Source organism: Rosa rugosa, chromosome 5 (assembly GCF_958449725.1).
Source record: "Rosa rugosa chromosome 5, drRosRugo1.1, whole genome shotgun sequence".
Taxonomy (NCBI): domain Eukaryota; kingdom Viridiplantae; phylum Streptophyta; class Magnoliopsida; order Rosales; family Rosaceae; genus Rosa; species Rosa rugosa.
In genome coordinates, this window is record NC_084824.1 from 6478576 (window position 1) to 6497124 (window position 18549).

Sequence of the window (18549 nt, forward strand, 5' to 3'; positions counted from 1 at the left end):
ACGTGTCTAGATTAACTTGATCATGCCGAAAGCTGTAACAGAAGTATGTAATTATGTATGAAAATTACAAATGTGTACATAGTTTGCTTTGATATCATGTAAAGGTAGAGCATTCAAGTGAAAATCAATTATAAACTTTCAATGCAAAATTCGATTAACTTATGATAACTTAATATATTAACTTAAGAAAACTTACTGTATTGGGTGATTCAAATATGCCTCTGCTGTTATATTATTATTATGTGTATACTGTATATTCTCCATCAATTAACAAATATAAATGATATATGCCACTGGCTGATGTTCATCTGATGGAAAATGACTTTACGACCTAAATGCTTATGGTCATTGCCACACACAAAAAAAAAAGACCTAATTATTGCTAATGACCCAACCTGGTCTTGTCTCAACGATGACACTATTTCCTAATTTATTGTAGAATTTATGGCTCTAAAAGTCTAATATTCCTTATAAAACTAAACAATATGTTAGGGCTGCAACTGCTAACAATTTTAGTCTGGGAAAACCAACTCAGCATGTACGTACCCTTCAAATTCCAACCCCCCAAAACTCTGTAATATCAACTTGTTACTATATATATCTAATTAAAGTTGTTCTCATATATATGTAATACATATTCACTTAGAACCTAGGTAGGTAGCTGCAGATGCTAGTGTGCTACTGGTGAAGATGGACAAAACCAAAGCTGGTTTAGAAGGATCTGAATTTGGAGAAGCAAAAGTTAAGCATCACAAGAATATGGACTACTATTTGAAGGATATAATGGGAGGGATCAAAGTATTCAAGGGAGAGAAGTTAACGAGCTTGATGGTTTCGCAGTCACGATTCTGCAGACTCAAACTGTTAGCAGCTGCAGCCACAACCATGTTGCTACTCTGCGCCTGCGCTGTGCAGTACACCACACTCAGCGATACAATGAAGCCACGAGTGCTGATATTTCGTTCTTCTCAACATTTTGCTCCTTCACAGAGTAGTACTGCTGATATTGAAAGTAAGCATTCTGCAAGTCTTAATTTCCCCATCTTATAATTATTTTGTTCTATAATGAGCATGTACGTAGTTAGTTGAAGAATCCAACTACTATTGGTGATGTGTTACAGTTATTCTGAGTAGAGGACGAATCTTTAGTTCTAAACAATTTTATTCTAAAATTAGCAATCTTGGTTAATAAACCAGCATACTGTCCATGAGAAAAAATATGGGGAAGTTAAAACAGCTTTGTTCAACTTGCAACCATACGTACACCTAACTTGGAACTTAACCCTTGTAAATAAAGAACCACTTTAGGGGCGGCCTTTCTTCCTAAGTTTCTCGAGAAAACATGCATTTGCAATGGAGGCCTATAGCTCTGTTCGGAGGGAGCATTTACTCCCACACTCCAGGCCAGAGTCCAAAAAATCAACAATGGCACCACAGATATATGCTTGCGATTGTGCATTTAGCAGTATGCATGTCGAAATTGTACCTTTCTTTTCTCACGGTTATTACTTTTCTTCTCTGCATAAAAATCTTTAAAACGTATATACTTGTCAATACACATGTCGTTGATCATCATCAACAACAACATCATCATATATCTTCCTCTTCTTCTTCACCATCTCATTTTCAAGGGGATTACGTGAACAATGGATTTCTCATGGTCTCATCCAATGGAGGATTGAATCAAATGCGAGCGGGCGTAAGTAAACATGTCATTCGAGATTTTGCTTACTTCAAAAATTCACTTGCTATATTTATACATTGGCTTCTATATTTGACCAGAAAATCTATTCTGTACAGATTTGTGACATGGTAGCTATTGCAAGGTTTTTGAATGTCACGCTTATAGTTCCCGAGTTGGATAAAACCTCCTTTTGGAATGATCGGAGGTCAGTTGATTAACTAACTTTGTTTATAATTATTAGAATTCTATCATATCTTGAAGATTAATACTTTATTCATACACATGGATGCAGTCAGTTTGAAGATATATTCGACGTGGATCACTTCATAGCATCATTGAGCGATGAAGTCCGCATATTGAAAGTTCTGCCCCAGAAGCAGAGAAGAAGAATAGAAATCGCTTCCCTCTATTCCATACCCCCTGCTAGTTGGTCTAATATGACATTTTACTACAACAGGGTTCGTCTTCCCAACTCCTGCTCTGAGAAAATTTGTTGTATGTGCCGGTTATAAATAGTTTCCAGATGCATGTTGTGGATCATCATGGTTATATATAACCGGTGCATGCCAAATCTTCTATCAATCGTTCAAATCTAATTGTTTTGTTATCATCACTAACTTTTGCGTGTACAACAGGTTCTTCCTCAGATAAAGAAGTACGAAGTACTGCATTTCACTAAAACTGATACAAGACTTGCCAATAATGGGATCCCTGTGGAAGTTCAGAAAATGCGCTGCAAAGCAAATTATGAAGCCCTGAGGTTCACTCCCCCAATTGAGGAATTGGGGAAGAAGATTGTAAGGATTCTGAGAGAAATGGGCCCGTTCTTAGTTCTTCATCTCAGATATGAAATGGACATGTTAGCCTTTTCGGGTTGTACTGAAGGCTGCGATGACAAAGAAATCGAAGAATTGACAAATATGAGGTAAGAGCACTACTAAGCTCATATATAGGCCTTGTTGCTAGGTTTTCAATGTTCTGTCGTACTATGAATAAAAACACAACTTCGAGTTGCTATTGTATCAAACAGATATGCTTATCCATGGTGGAAAGAGAAAGTAATTAATTCCACCAAAAAAAGAAAATCTGGGAAATGCCCATTAACTCCCGAGGAGACTGCTCTTGCACTGAGGGCATTGGATATCGATCCTAGTATCCAAGTATACATAGCTGCAGGTGATATTTATGGGGGAGAAAGAAGAATGGCATCTCTGAGATTAGCCTTTCCACACATAGTAAGTCGACTATCTCAACCTTAAGAAACAATTAACTTGCTCAATTACAATCATACTCGGTGCTTATTGTTAATGGTGTGTGAAACAGGTTAAGAAAGAAACATTGCTGGAAGCCTCAGACCTTGAGCCCTTCCGAAACCATTCGAACCAAATGGCTGCATTGGACTACATTGTGTCACTGGAAAGTGATATCTTCGCTCCAACTTATGGAGGAAACATGGCAAGAGTTGTCGAAGGCCATAGACGGTACTTAGGATTCAGGACAACAATTCGTCTCGACAGAATGCTTCTAGTGAATTTGATAGACCAGTACAAGAAGGGTAGACTGAGCTGGGATGAATTTTCCCAGGCAGTGAAAACAGGACATGCTGATCGCATGGGTAGCCCTACACAAAGATTGGAGATTCCTGGTAAACCCAAGGAAGAGGAATACTTCTATAACAATCCACAGGAATGTTTACCACCAATTTCTACAAAACCAAAGAGGCTGTGATGCACACGTTACAATCAATGGAATGTTATCACAGGCCAAAGATTCCACTTCACTCCCTTCAAAAAAAAAAAAAAGATTCCACTTCACTAGTCCATCAGAGGACACCGTTCTTTCAACAGAACCACTGTAAAATAATTTTTGTTCTTGTTTTCCCTTCGTTTTTGGGTTGGGGTTGGAAGAAGGTAATCTTTTCTCTTCTTTTCTTTTGCAAACATAGTTTCGATCATAGAAGAGCTAAAGGTTCTTGCTGCTGCTGATTCATTCACTATATCTTGACATTGCCATGAGTATCCACTATCCAATTAATATAAGACAAGCTTTTGAACTCCCCACTCAATTATTTCTAGACGTTTGCCCCCGCCTAATATAAAACCTTTCTCAAAGCACACAAGAGGATAGTTTCATCAAGATATTATACTATGAAAATTTGCTGTAAATTTATGCACAAGACAACAACTTCTACCAATAAATCAGCCCTGAGTGGCTCCATTTGAAACAATTATGTACGATACAACTGAAATGGCTTCCCCTAACACAAGTCTTGAAAGAAATCTATTATTAAGGAAATGGTTCTCAACATATGAGTTCAAGAAATAGTATAAAGAAACAAAGCAACGCATGTACACTAACCAGAAGATGGCACTAAGACATCCAAAGCAGAATGTGAGAGTAAAATCTGAACGAAATGGATACTGAGAGTAAAATCTTATGACTTCAGCCGCTTATGAGCTTGATCCGAATCATCTCCACTGCCAGCATCCCTAAAATGTGCCATCGTTTGATTGCTCGAATGTGGATTCTCATGATCCTGGACAGTGACTCAGAAAATATGAGATCATCAATCCTCTGTGAGTGTGTGTGTGTGTGTGTGTGTGTGTGTGTGAGAGAGAGAGAGAGAGACACCTTAGAAGCAGGTGTTCCAGCAGACAGCCCTCGGTTTGCGCGATTACCAAGATCAATCTGCACTGAGACACTAGCCTGTGACAGATCTACACCTGCAGTCTGAAGTGCATGACTCAGAGAGTTCAATAACCTGTGCATCATCAATTTCATGGTTGTTATGAGATTATAATTATAGATCCAAGCTGTAGAAAAAGGCTTTAAAATTGATTTATACAGACAAAACACTGAGCATTATGACTAAAAACTAATACAAAGGCAGTTTAGCTATAACTTGTACAACTACAACTAATAAAAGCAGTTAGAAGCAAACACCTAACCAAGAAAATGCATGCAGTACATTTGATAACAATGAAAGTAAACAACACAACTAAAGAAAATATAAGCGAGAATAAAGATAAAGATATGGGACTCTGGAGTCTCAACAGTAAAAAGGCTAACCTAAATTGACTCACTGTAACTGACAAGTCAAATTGAACATAGGATGAATGGCAAATATTTCCAGAATTATATGAGACACCTAAATTTTGTTTTTATTATAAGTCCTATCAAAGAAGGATTTAGATTTAGTACGAGAGCCCACCCTTGTGAGTAAACACTTGAGATGCTTATTGTTCCACCTTCGATAGTCAGCTCCTCCCGTTGATTCAGTGCATCACCACTGGTGGTGGGGCATTGAGTTGATTGAGCATCAGAAATTGGTCCGTGCAGAGGACGGGCAAGCATACCATCATTTCTGACAGGGGGGAGCAGATTTTCTGGCAGAGGCATAGGCAGAGGAAGTCCCTTATTCACTATCTCAGGTGGCTGATCCATGACTTTAGAGGCAACGTCCCTGCTAGGTTCAGATTCTACGGGATTCTTTGTGCTGTTTGCAAGAATATTCGGAGTAATAGAGATGTTATTTTCATCAAACTTTCCAGGAAATGGTGAAATTACACCAGTATCATTCTTTATCGGCTGAGGAGGACCAACAAAACTCTGAACACGCCAGTGGCTATTTCTCTGTTTCACAAAGGGAATAAGCATGTTAAATTAAGGATTACGTTCGAGAAGAAAATAAGTGCCATAATCAGAAGCTAGGCTCATTGCAATTTATCCGCCACAATTATGCATTAAAAGCAGTTAAAAGATTCCACCCTATTTCTACAGAAATCACATAGCCAATCCATAAAACACCTGTTTTTGAGCATTCAGGTGAACCCTAGAACCCTACTCTAAGACAATGCAAGTGTCCACAAATCAGAACATTACCCATGGCATTAACTTTGTGGGCTCTGCACTCCACCCCTGGCACGAACCTTCATGTTTGTTGACCCTTTCCTGTAAATACTGGACATATTCGATCACCTGCAGACCAAAAAAAACAGACATTTCAATAAACAGAGCATCTTGTATTCTCCTTATACACAGTTCTTCCACACAAATACATACCTCTAGCAAGAACGATGCCGTATCTCGCTTTTGCTCACTATGGGGTATTAGATCTCTCAATATCTGGAATCTGAAACGAAATAACTAACCAGCCTCAACCCTTATCGACAATTCCATTTTATAAATCCCAACATCAATTACCACATTTCTATCACACAACATAACACAAGAACTTCAACACGTATCAACACTACACATTCAAGTCAAGAATTCCACCTTGCACAAAAGAAAAAACCACACAAGATTCAAACTTTCTCTACCCTTTTACAACCTGAACTACTCTCAACCATACCTCTCATTGATCTTGCTCCTTCTCCGCTGCTCCGTCACCGAATGCTTCGACCGTATAGCACTAGCCTTATCGTTGCTCTTAGCATCTGCTTCCCCAATTTCAATTTCACAAAAGCAATGCATAAGAAAATAGCTATAGCTAAAAACGAACCCAAATAAATTCCAAGGAAAACCAAGAACAATTCAATTGAAACTGGATCCAGAAACACAAAAAAGTCTCAAGCTTGATGATAAAGATGGTACCTTTACTGTTGGGATTGGATGAATTGGAAGAAGGCCCATCTTTCTTGGAGCCAAAGTCGTCGTCTTCGTACTCATCCTCCTCCTGACTACCTTTCCCTGCGCTTCTCATAATGAATTACGATTCTGGGCACCTCTCTATTTTTGGTTTTCCAAGATTTCCTCTACGAATCTGAAGAAGAAGAAAAAATGCCCAAAATCTCAGATATGTTACTGGGAGTGAGATTTTATGGATAGTTGAGTGAGAAATTGAATTCGGGTCGGGTCTTTTTTTCCGGCGAAGCACCGCCGGAGTGAGTTAGTAGTGTGTAATTTGGGATCAGCTGGTCTCTTCTGTCAATGATTTGGTGACCTGTGTGGCACCACGACTCGTTTGAGAGAAAAGTGGTGGAGTAAAGATTAGCATGTGGGTGACTTCATGTGCATCTTGTGAGCGCACCTACATTTTTGGTTTTCTTTCTTTTCATTCACTTGCAAAAAGAGTAGGCCTCGTGGTTTGGCACTTTGAGCCCGAAACCGATAACGACCCGCTTGACTTGATAGGTTCGAGTTTGGGAGGCGTCTCGGACCGATGTTTTGATGGGTTAGAGATTTTAGCGTGACGTACGTCTCTAATAAGCTTAATATTGTGGTCAGCTAACCTGATGTCAAACCATATCAACCAGCTGATGTAAGAGATAACTACAACTTTGAGTGTCTTCACTTGATGCTTATGTCGGAGCTGAATGTTTGAGTCGTAATGCTGTTATTTGTAACCATGAACAAATAATAGACATTGTACGAGACTCATTCAACCAAGCGTTTGCGAAATTTACTTTTGATAGTCGAGTCCATTATAAATGAATGCAATATCTGTTTTCATCATAAGGAATGAACGTACCATTGCGCGCTTGTAACATGATGTTCAGTGCTTGCAAAGGTTCTTGCCAAGATTATGGCCTTGAGAGATGGGCTACAGGCTAGGTTACCGAATTAGGTAGGGTGTGATTATAAATACATATTCGATTATGTGCCTACACATTGGCATTATTGAGATGTCTTTCTTGTCTTCCTCCTATGTGAATATTGAGTTCAAGCATGTATTACCATGAGCTAACTTCACGCAACTCCATGGCTAATGATCGTCTCGAACATATATAAGCATGATAAGTAGGTTAATTGTCTGTGAACTTATACCATCGAGCTTTTGAATACAAGTACTATTCAAAGTCGTTTCAAAGTCATAGAGCACCCCTACCTGGACATTACACTTCAGTCGACTCTTGCACCAATTCTACCCTAAGAATTAGTCCGCACACTCATTTTGTTTTCAAAAAACTATTACAAAGATGAACGGTGGTATCATTTCTCAAAGATGTTATTGCAAAAACACGAGTTAACATGCAGTCAATCTACACCTCTCCTACAGTTATGTTTGCTACTAGTGTAGTTCCGGTTAAAATTAACATTTTGCAAATATAAACTAACAAATCTATATGGCTGGCCGGATTGATCGATCGTGAATCTATTATATCTGCATGTGGTTTTTAAATAATCTGTGTAAATTAAATCTGTGTGAATTGTTATTTTGCTAGTAGTATAAAATGATGAATCTCCGTCAACAATGGAGTGCCACCGATTACTTTAAGAAAGAGCAGGTCATAGAAACGCGGTTGGACGCCCCTAATATAGCGACCTATTCCTACGCAGCACATCCCATTTCTCTCTTCTTTTTTGGTAAATCCCACATTCCATTTTTTGCCTGCAAATTCATTCAGATTCATCCTCAACACCTCCGAACCTTTCTTCACCCCTCTTCAAATTCACGTACATAAATCAACACGATGGGAATCTCTCCGATATTGTCACCGGGAGATCCACTGCTCAGGCACCCCCTCCGGCCACGTGGCACCCGTTGTATATATTCAGCCACGTGGCAGCTGCTTCGCTTATAGTAGCTACCTGACCTCCTCAAGCTCCTACATTAATTTTGATCATTTCTCTGATTTGAGATCTGCATCGATCTTTCGAGAAGAATTAGTTGATAGATAGATATTCCTAGCTAGCCCTACCTCTCTAAACCCTAAACCCACCCACGCACCCACGTAATTCTTTCCATGCATGATGAGTGAAACTTCATCAAAACCGTCATCCTTTTTCCCACTAGAGATGCGAATTCAATTATCATGGAGGAAATACAAAAACTCAGTTTTGTTCAAACTGCTAAATTTGTGGGCAAAGGCAACCGTATGTGTAATAGTGCTCCCCACAATCTTCTTCATTTGCGTCCCACTCTCTATCCTTCTCATCCCACCGTTATTTATTGCTTCTACATGGGCGTTTTGTATATGCAAGATACTATATTTCTTGTGCCCTCTTAGAGTTGTAGACACCATGAAGTTTTTCAGATTCTGTACCACATTAATATTAGGCAGCAGCAGCACAACCAAGGCTGGTGATAACGACAATGAGGAAAATATGATGAATGAGTTTATAGCCAAGAGCCTGGAGGATAAGGAGCAGTCGATGAGCGTGGTTGAGTTGGACCCCTCGGAGGTGCCGTGTTTCTACGAATCAGATGATCATGAGCAAGAAAACAAAGAAGAACAGAATGTTAATGAAGAAGTGGGTAAAATCGGCATGTACGAGGAAGGGTCATGGCAAGTTTTGGTACCAAAGCCTCCAATACCCAAAAGGAAGAAGGACAAACATTCGGTATGATTTTCGATCATGTACGATAAATTCGGTGGTTTTGATATAAACTTTTGTTCATGTTAACCTAAGGTTTGTGTTTTGTTTATGATTTCTACAGTTCCATGACGTTTTGTCGTATTGGAAATGCAAGGAGAAAGGAGAGGCAGCATCAGCTGGCATAAAAGAAGATTAATGCAGCATCTAGAGAGAATAATGTAGGGCTTGGGAGAGTTATTCAGTTGCTCTCAATCTTTTTCTCTTTCATTTCGTTAATTAACCACATAAACAGTGGACAAAATCAAATTGACATTGTGCATGCATTGTACGCTTGCTATGTTCAAATGGATCTCCAACCTGTGTGGTTAATTTTCTTCAAATTGCCCTTCATCATTTTCTTAATTATGGCCTTGACTGCATATGTATACACAAGGAAAGGTAGCAATAATATTCAATCATTCAAATTCAAAGAGCATACATTTTGGAAAGGATCCCCTGATCACACATGTCCTATAGATTGATTTCACGAGATTCATGACACAAAACATACTATGAAAAGAAAAGTATCAAACCCTAATACAAATTTCAAAATAAAAAAATAATGTTTTCCAGAACAGCCCGGTTAAAGATACATTTTCCTCTCACGAAGCCGGATTATAAGTTTCCCCGTATATCAGTACACAACAATAGTTCACATCTGCATGCATGTTAGGAGACGAATGTCATATATATAAGGTATTTTGAGAGTATAGGAATGGCAAGTAGGTACCCATGCATACATGGTATTGACTATTGACAACTCATCATTTTGCTTCCCCCTCCTCCCTCGCTCGATGTTCTTCCTTGTAGATAGGCAAGAGGATAGGGAGGATTGATGGGGTAACATTTGGGTATCATGCATGGGTACCCGTTTGCCCTCTCTAATATCATATGTGTTTAAGTAAAATAGATTCGAGAGAGAATGTAGAGAGAATTGTAGGGAGAATGTAATCATATTATTGAGAATAGGAGCCCTTTATATAGGGATTACAAAATACTAGTTCTAATGTTACATAGAATACTAATCCGTGTAGGATTGGGAAATCTAGAACATTCTCTCCTATTGCTAATCCTAGTTTGATAAGGCACACATAAAACTGATTTTCCTTCAACACTCCCCCTTGTGGCGCTCAAACTTGGTGGTGACGCTTCATCCGTTGCCTCGTTAAAAACCTTGCTCGAGTGAAAAAAAACCCTGTGGGAAAAAATACGCTCGAGGAGGAGAAAAGAGTACAACACGTCTTCTACTCTTCGAGATCGAACATGTAGACATCATAACTCCCCCTGATGTCGATATCTCCCTCTGATTGCTATAATCATGAGAGTTCGGATAACTTTCTCAATCTGATGCTCTTCACATGTTTCTCGAATGTGGATTTAGGTAACGACTTAGTGAATAAGTCTGCTACATTATCCTCTGATCGGATTTGATTCACTTCAATCTTTAGAAGTGATTGTTGTTGCTGATTATAAAAGAACTTAGGCGATATATGCTTGATGTTGTCGCCCTTGATGAAACCTAACTTCATTTGCTCAATACAAGCTGCATTATCCTCATAAATGCATGTAGGTTCATCTGTGGTAGACTTCAAACCACAACTTCCTTGAATATGTCTAATTACAGACCTTAGCCATATGCATTCACGCACAGCTTCATGTAGAGCAATAATCTCTGCATGATTTGAGGAAGTAGCAACAAGGGTCTGTTTTATAGACCTCCAAGATATCGCAGTGCTTCCCATGGTAAAGACATAACCCATTTGGGAGCGACCTTTGTGAGGGTCAGAGAGGTACCCTGCATCAGCAAAACCCATCAAAACATCACTGTCGTTTTGATGGAGGGGAATAGGGTGAGGCCGGCCACCCTTGGTGGTGGCGGCGGCGTTGGCGGCAATATGGCCGGCCAAGTTGTCATGTTGGACGGTGGCACCATGCCTAATGGGGTCCGATCCCATTCTTCCATCATTCATCTTCTCTCTGTAGGGATAAAATAGGCCCATATCAATCGTACCTCTTAGGTATCGAAAGATTGTCTTTACTCCAATCCAATGGCGGCGTGTTGGCGCAGAGCTATCTCGAGCTAACAAGTTCACTGCGAATGAGATATCTGGTCTTGTGCATTGAGCTCAGTACAATAATGCGCCTATCGCACTTAAATAAGGCACTTCGGCCTCTAATGATTCTTCGTCCTCATCCCTTGGGCGAAATGGATCTTTTCCGGGCTCAAGACTACGACCGATCATGGGAGTACTCACAGGCTTTGCTTTATCTTCATTAAAGTGCCTTAGGATTTTCTGAGTATATGCAGACTGATGGATCAAAATCCCATCACTACGGTGCTCAAGTTCTAAACCGAGATAAAACCGTGTTTTCCCAATATCTTTCATCTCAAATTCGGATTTCAAATATGTAGCAGTCTCCTTTAACTCATCTAGAGTTCCAATTAGGTTCATGTCATCGACATAAACTGCTACGATTGCAAATCCGGAACTTGTTCTTTTAATGAACACGCATGGACATATTTCGTTATTAATATATCCCTTCCCAATCAAGTAGTCACTTAGACGGTTATACCACATCCGTCCGGATTGTTTTAATCCATACAGTGAGCGTTTTAATCTTATTGAAAACGCGCTCCGTGGTTTAGAGCCACTTGATTTGGGTAATTGAAGTCCATCTGGAACCTTCATATATATATATATCTCCGAATCTAGATCCCCATAGAGATATGCTGTAACCACATCCATAAGCTGCATGTCAAGTTTTTCGGAAACTATCAAACTGACAAGGTAGCGGAACGTTATAATGTCCATTACGGGAGAATATGTCTCCTCGTAGTCGATTCCAGGGCGTTGTGAGAAACCTTGCGCCACAAGGCGGGCTTTATATCTAACCACCTCATTTTTCTCATTACGCTTTCTAACAAATACCCATTTATGGCCAACAGGTTTTACATCTAGGGGTGTCTGCGTTATGGACCCAAATACCTGTCTCTTTGCTAGTGAATCTAATTCAGCTTGGATCACATCTTTCCATTTAGGCCAATCCGCTCTTCGTTGACATTCTTCGACATAGCGAGGTTCGATATCATCATATTCTATGATTCCTTTTGCAACATGATATGCAAATGCATCATCAATTGCCATAGAATTTTTATCCATCATCTCATGTACACTAGTGTAGTTTATGGAGATCTCTCTATTCTCTAGAGTTGGTTCTGACATTGGAGCGTCCCCCAATGATGTCTCTTGGACATAAACATAATCCGGAATATTCTCATGAGATGGATTATTTACATCGATGATTAATGGATTATTTTGTGCCAAACTCGCTTTCTTTCTTGGGCGAGAATCCATCGAATCTATAGGCCTCCCGCGCTTCCTGGCAAGAGCCATGGGCCTAGCCACAACGTCACCATCACTGTGAGTGGGGACGTTGGCGCCATGCTCTGGTAACCTTGAGATGGCGTCATGTCCTCTAATTTTAGGGACATCAATCCTTGCAGGCACGTTTGCAGCAGGTATGTGTGATCTCGTCACTTTAGCGATATCATAAAACGCATCAGCCATCGATTCTGCTACGTTATGAAGATCGAGAATTCTCCGCACTTCAATTTCGGACTATGCGGTTCGGGGATCAAGATGAGACAGAGTGGGGACAGACCACGACAATTCCTGTCGTTCCTGTTGAACATTCATGTTCTTATCTCCCCCTAACGACGGGAAGACTGTCTCATCGAAGTGACAATCCGCAAATCTTGCGGTAAAGAGATCGCCTGTCAAGGGTTCTAAGTAGCGGACAATTGTTGGAGAATCATATCCAACATAAATGCATAATCGTCGTTGAGGGCCCATTTTGGTGCGCTGTGGCGGCGCAATAGGCACATAAACTGCACACCCAAATATGCGTAAGTGTGAGACATTAGGCTCATACCCAGTCACCATCTGGGATGCAGAAAAGGGTTGAGTGGCAGTAGGCCTCAGACGAATAAGCACGGCTGCATGCAATATTGCATAGCCCCAAGCAGAAATAGGAAGATTGGTGCGCATTACCAATGCCCTAGCGACCATTTGTAGTCGTTTAATGGCGGCTTCTGCGAGACCATTTTGGGTGTGAACATGAGGAACTGGATGTTCAACTTCAATCCCAATGGACATGCAATAATCATCAAACGTTTTTGATGTAAACTCCCCAGCATTGTCTAACCTTATAGACTTAATAGGATGATCAGGGTGGTGAGCCCTTAACTTAATAATTTGTGCTAGGAGTTTAGCAAATGCAGCGTTCCTAGTGGACAATAGCATGACATGTGACCAGCGTGTCGATGCATCAACCAACACCATAAAATATCTAAATGGTCCGCATGGTGGTTGAATAGGTCCACAAATATCACCTTGGATTCTTTTCAAGAATGGTATATTTTCTTTAGTGTCCTTTGCATAGGATGGTCTCGATCCTAATTTTGCTAAAGAGCAAGTTTTGCAGAACGAATGATGGGCTTTAGAAACAACCAATGAGGATTTTGGTTGAGCCATGAAGTCACAATGGACTTTAGAAGTAAATTTTGGAGACAAATGAGCCTTGGTGGCGTCAATGCCACCCTGAGGCCGCAGGGGGATGGCGGCGTCGGCCAAGGATGGCCAGATTTGGGGGTGAACGGCGCCGTGAGGCGCAGGGGCTCCTTCGGTATCCAAAAACCGAGTTTTACTGCTTTTCGTTCTGAAAAATGGATGTCCGTGTGAAGTCTTTAATATACGGATCATCATATCACAACCTGGATGTCCCAAACGGTCGTGCCAAAGCCTATATGTGTCAGAATCCCATAAATCATCTCTCATAACATGATTGGATTCAATTACTCGAATAGTGGTTGCATACGACCCACTAGAGCGACACATAAGTTTCTCTAAGACTCTTTTATGTCCGTAGTCATTAGAGGTGATGCAAAGGAACTCTTGTCCATTCTCACAATGTGTTTCCACATGAAAACCATTGGCTCTTATATATTTTAAGTAATAAATTAAGTTCGAAAAATATGTCCATGACATGAGATAAAATAAATCGATACTTTATTAATAATAGTCAATGATTACATCAAGGTTTCGTGACCATAATCTAATCCAAAGTAAAATCAAACATTAGACAAATTGTAGTCACTCAATTCGTTCGGTAATTCCAATTAAATATGACCAGGGAAGTAGAGAGAGATGTCGGTGGAGCAAAACTCTCTTAAGTACCACTAATCTCAATTACTTTCCTAGACATCATACTTAATTGAGTACGCCTAGAGGAAAAGAGATAATCCAATTAGGGGTGGGTTCGGTTCCGATCGGTTCGGTTCCGAGCCTAAACCGAAAACCGAACCGAAATTAGCATCGGTGCGGTTCGGTGCGGTTTTTGCATTTTGAGAAGTTGGCACCGAAAACCGAACCGAACCGTTCGGCCCAGTTTCAGTTTTTTTTTTTTTTTTTTTTTTTTTTTTTGAAAAACAGATTTTTACCAAAAAGACTTCTTTAGTATTGTAACTCATACTTCTTTGATATTGTGACTCAAGAAGTTTTTGTTTCTTCGAACCTATAATAATAATCTATAACAAGAAGTTTACAAGTTTACTAATACATGTTTTGTACTTCAATAGACAATAACCTATAATTCAATACTCCATAGTCCATATAATTCAATTGATATAGTCCAATAGTCCATCAAATTCTAGCATCAACATATGAAATGGTCAAAAAATATAGTCCATAATTTATAAAAGTCCATTACATCAAAGAAGTATAAGTTCACTAAAACTAGTTGCAGTAGAAGTTCCTTCGTGGGGAGGTATTGGTGTTGTAGATTCACCAACACTAGTGTTGATCTGCAAAACAGAACAGAAACTGCATTAAGAAAGTGAAAACAGAATATGAAAGTTAATGAGCACTAGTATAAAGCACAAACTGCAATAAGAAACCAAAAACAGAAACTGCAGTAAGAAAGTGCAAAAATCAAACTGCAATACAAAACAAAAAAACAAAAACTGCAATGTATATAGACCAAACAAAAACTGCAATGTATATAGACCAAACAGAAACTGCAAAAATAAAACTGCAAACAGAAACAAAATACATAAACTGCAATACAATTACAAAACAGAAAACAGCCCAAATCTTCATTTTCAGCAATATCAAATCTAGAACTAGCCCAAATCTGCAAGTCTATTCCAAGCTAATCTACAACAATAATAACAAAAAATTAGCAATAATAAAAGTAAATCAATGAAATCTGTTAAACAAAAGCACAAAAGCACATCTCATTACTTACCTTTCAATCGGAACACAGTCAACACAAAGCCTCTTCTTAACTTCTTCCTCCCTTGCTAAATACTAGTAGAAACTGATTACATATTGAAAGAGAAAGAAACATTACTCAAGCTTATAGTCTTCTGGAAGTAAACAAACAGTCCATCCAAACTTAATCACACGTCAAGTTTTCACACCAAAAAGAAAAAACAAAGATAGAAGAGAAATAGATACACCTCCAGCTAATTAAACAACCAAATCATTCTAATCCAAACTCAAAAGCAAACATTTTGTTGGAAAATGGGGGCTTGAGGGCGCTAGATAACTCATAAATGAGCCCCAGTAAAGGAATGAAGATTTACATATAACTCACTGAGATGAGATTCAAATTTCAGTCGCATAAAAGTAGGCAATTGAGCACACCAAGTATCACATTCTATAAGTACAGAATGCAAACTATAGATAGGATATTCTGCAAGTATATTCCATGCTCAAGCCAAGTATATTCTGCACATATATAGGATACTCTTTGGGTGCCACAGAACTACAATGGAGTTAGCAACCAGTAACAAACTGGTAAAAAGGTCTCAAAAACAGTAGAACATCTTATTTATGAGTGGACTAGAGACGTTGCGTTAACAGACATGTATTAAGACAATTAGCAGCAGTTATCCGTTGTAATATGTCCTCAAAATCCACATTAAACAAGAACCCTGCAAAAGGAGCTGGATTTCAAACATTCTTCCGAGAGGATGTAATAGATTAACAATATAGGAGCGATGTCTATCATTACCATTCAATCATTGGTATTTATTTGGGGACTCCAAGTGCTTATTACGTGACATCCCCCTTTTCTTCTTCTTCTTCATCTCAAATGTAAGCAAATCTGGATTAGAACCATTCATGATATCAAGATACTCGAATACGCAGAAAATTAAAAAGAAAAGGCAAAAGGTTGATGTTAATATTGGCAATATTAGCAAGATTAGACATAAGAACAAAAAATTAGCAAGATTAAAAGTAAAACAATGAAATCTCTTAAACAAAAGCACAATGAAATCTCTTAAATTAGTAGGACCTAACCTGGATCACAGTTAGCAGGTCTGAGGCGGTGTCGTTCAGCTTCAGTCGCTGACTTCTTCAACAGCTTCAGCCCAGTCTTCTTCAATCTCTACTTGTTGCTATGGAGGAGAAATCAGAAGACAACAAGATTCGTGAGTCACTGAAGATTTAGGCTAGACTGAAGCAAAATGAATCGGAAACTACTAGCTACACACAAATCGGTGAAAATCAAAGACGGATTGGAGATTAACTAGCTCAGAATCTCAGATCGGTGAAAATCAAAGACGGAGTTCGACACTTCGACTAACCTTACCGATGGAAAGAGAGATGGAAAGCTGCTGTGAGTTCCTGTCTTCCTGAGTTCCCATCTTTGTGTCACCGGAATTGATTGGTGGCGTCCGGTGGCGGCGAGGATTCGATTGAGAGATGAGGAAAAAGTCGGGGCCGAGAGAGTTTTCGGCTGAGGAACTGAGGAAATGAGGATTCAACTCGAGGCAGGGCGACTCCAGCGAGGTAAGTGGGTCTCCAAACCCTAATACAAAACGACGTCGTTTTGTAGTAAGTGAACAGTGTTTCGGTTTTGCGGTTCGGTTCGGTTTCGGCCCGGCCGAAACCGAAAACCGAACCGAACAGATTCGGTGCAGTGCGGTTTTTTCATGTTCGGTGCGGTTTTTTTCGGTGCGGTTTTTTTCGGCTGCAGTTCGGGTATCGGTGCGGTTTTTTTCGGTTTTCGGTTTCGCGAGCCCACCCCTAAATCCAATAAGTCATTTTATTGATTAAGGCATAATTGCCATTACATAATTCTTGGAAAATTAAAAGACTTGCTAAATGAAAATCTGCGGCATTCTATCTTCATCGCCAGATTTTAAAGTCTTTTATAGCTCGATATCTTGATTACCATTAATCAAGCTCGTTCAAGTCTTACATCCTGAAAAGGAAAGCAAGAACGTATTAGTTTCAGAGTCAATGCTTCCACGAAAACTAATATAAGATTTCTGAGCCTTAATGCTACCAAGAAATCGATTTCCAAGAATATTTGGATTAGACCGAAACAATGATGTTTGAATGGTCAAAATAAATGCTCACGAACGCTTTTAGTCCGTAGCTCACGAACGCTCTTAGTTCGTTAAATCGATGCTTACGGACGCTCTTAGTCTGAAGTCTTACGAACGCTCTTAGTTCGTTAATTGCGTGAATCCCCACGATTCCGCTTTTCAATGATCGAACCCACGTTATAAGAAAGGTGGGATGTAGAAGAAGGGAGGTTGCAAGTCCCCGAAGAAAAAGAAGGAGAAATTAAAATTCGGAAAGCTGGAACTTTAATTTAAAAACTTACTTGTTGAAATTCGGAACAGATTCTCTTCTGAACAGCTTACACTTCGATTGGTGTACAGGTCTCAAAACAACTCCGATATGGCTGAAATTCGGAGGTCAGATGGAAAAGACAGAGACGAACAACTTGGATGAAGAAAGTATTTTGATCTGAGGTTCCGAACTAGACGTTTCGGGGCTTGCAAGCAGACTGACGTGCACAGGAAAGGAGAAGGATGCAGTTGGTGTGCGTTGGTGCTGCAGGGGCAGCAGACATGCAGCGGTGCTGCAGGGGCAGCAGGGATGCGTGCGCAGGGGCGCGTAGGTGAGGCTAGCGTGGGCTAGGAGCTGTGGTGATGAAGAAGATTTTCAGGTTTTTGGTTTTTGATTTGTGGTTAGAACTCGTGCTGATAACGTGTTTAAGTAAAATAGATTCGAGAGAGAATGTAGAGAGAATTGTAGGGAGAATGTAATCATATTATTGAGAATAGGAGCCCTTTATATAGGGATTACAAAGTACTAGTTCTAATGTTACATGGAATACTAATCCGTGTAGGATTGAGAAATCTAGAACCTTCTCTCCTATTGCTACTCCTAGTTTGATAAGGCACACATAAAACTGATTTTCCTTCAACAATATGGATGTTATAACAGCCACATATATACAACTATTATTAATTGATTGACTAGTTGAATCGAACTTTGTGTGCTGAAGAGAAATGCTTCGCAGCAGCAACCATGGCTGCCTCTGGCCCAGTTACAGCCTTTGAGCCCCTTGCATTATCACCTTCACCATCTGAGCCGAAGAAGCACCAAGTGAAGGGACTCAGTACTGATGATCCCTTACTCTCTTCCTTGCCCTTTCCCGTGATGTTATTGCTTATCAAATTAGCATGACTGCTTGCA

General features: G+C 39.7%; 3 protein-coding genes and 1 long non-coding RNA gene across 10 annotated transcripts; 2 read left to right on the forward strand and 2 right to left on the reverse strand.

The window, feature by feature from the left end:
• Nucleotides 1-526: 526 nt before the first annotated feature.
• LOC133710174 (rhamnogalacturonan I rhamnosyltransferase 1-like) lies at nt 527-3737 on the forward strand. The gene is made up of 7 exons (XM_062136177.1): nt 527-1012; nt 1632-1699; nt 1801-1889; nt 1977-2142; nt 2320-2609; nt 2715-2919; nt 3008-3737. Exons 1-7 carry the CDS (start codon nt 691-693, stop codon nt 3410-3412), a joined length of 1545 nt encoding a protein of 514 aa, XP_061992161.1. The 5' UTR covers nt 527-690; the 3' UTR covers nt 3413-3737.
• Nucleotides 3738-3869: 132 nt separating this feature from the next.
• LOC133710175 (transcription factor BIM2) lies at nt 3870-6729 on the reverse strand. The gene is made up of 7 exons (XM_062136178.1): nt 6281-6729; nt 6039-6123; nt 5747-5816; nt 5567-5662; nt 4896-5317; nt 4316-4445; nt 3870-4220 (listed from the first exon to the last, which is right to left on the reverse strand). The coding sequence occupies exons 1-7, from the start codon at nt 6387-6389 to the stop codon at nt 4119-4121; spliced, it is 1014 nt and encodes a 337-aa protein (XP_061992162.1). The 5' UTR covers nt 6390-6729; the 3' UTR covers nt 3870-4118.
• Nucleotides 6730-8036: 1307 nt separating this feature from the next.
• Nucleotides 8037-9327, forward strand: LOC133711983 (uncharacterized). Its single transcript, XM_062138052.1, has 2 exons — nt 8037-8971; nt 9069-9327. Exons 1-2 carry the CDS (start codon nt 8378-8380, stop codon nt 9141-9143), a joined length of 669 nt encoding a protein of 222 aa, XP_061994036.1. The 5' UTR covers nt 8037-8377; the 3' UTR covers nt 9144-9327.
• A 5306-nt stretch (nt 9328-14633) lies between these two features.
• On the reverse strand, nt 14634-16840 carry LOC133710444 (uncharacterized). 7 transcript variants are annotated; one of them, XR_009846683.1, is made up of 4 exons: nt 16641-16840; nt 16354-16451; nt 16064-16156; nt 14634-15364 (listed from the first exon to the last, which is right to left on the reverse strand). It is a non-coding gene; the product is annotated as an uncharacterized LOC133710444 (long non-coding RNA). The 7 variants fall into 7 exon arrangements; XR_009846679.1 differs by having other exon boundaries at nt 14634-15983; XR_009846680.1 differs by having other exon boundaries at nt 14634-14849; nt 15293-16156.
• Between the last annotated feature and the right edge of the window lie 1709 nt (nt 16841-18549).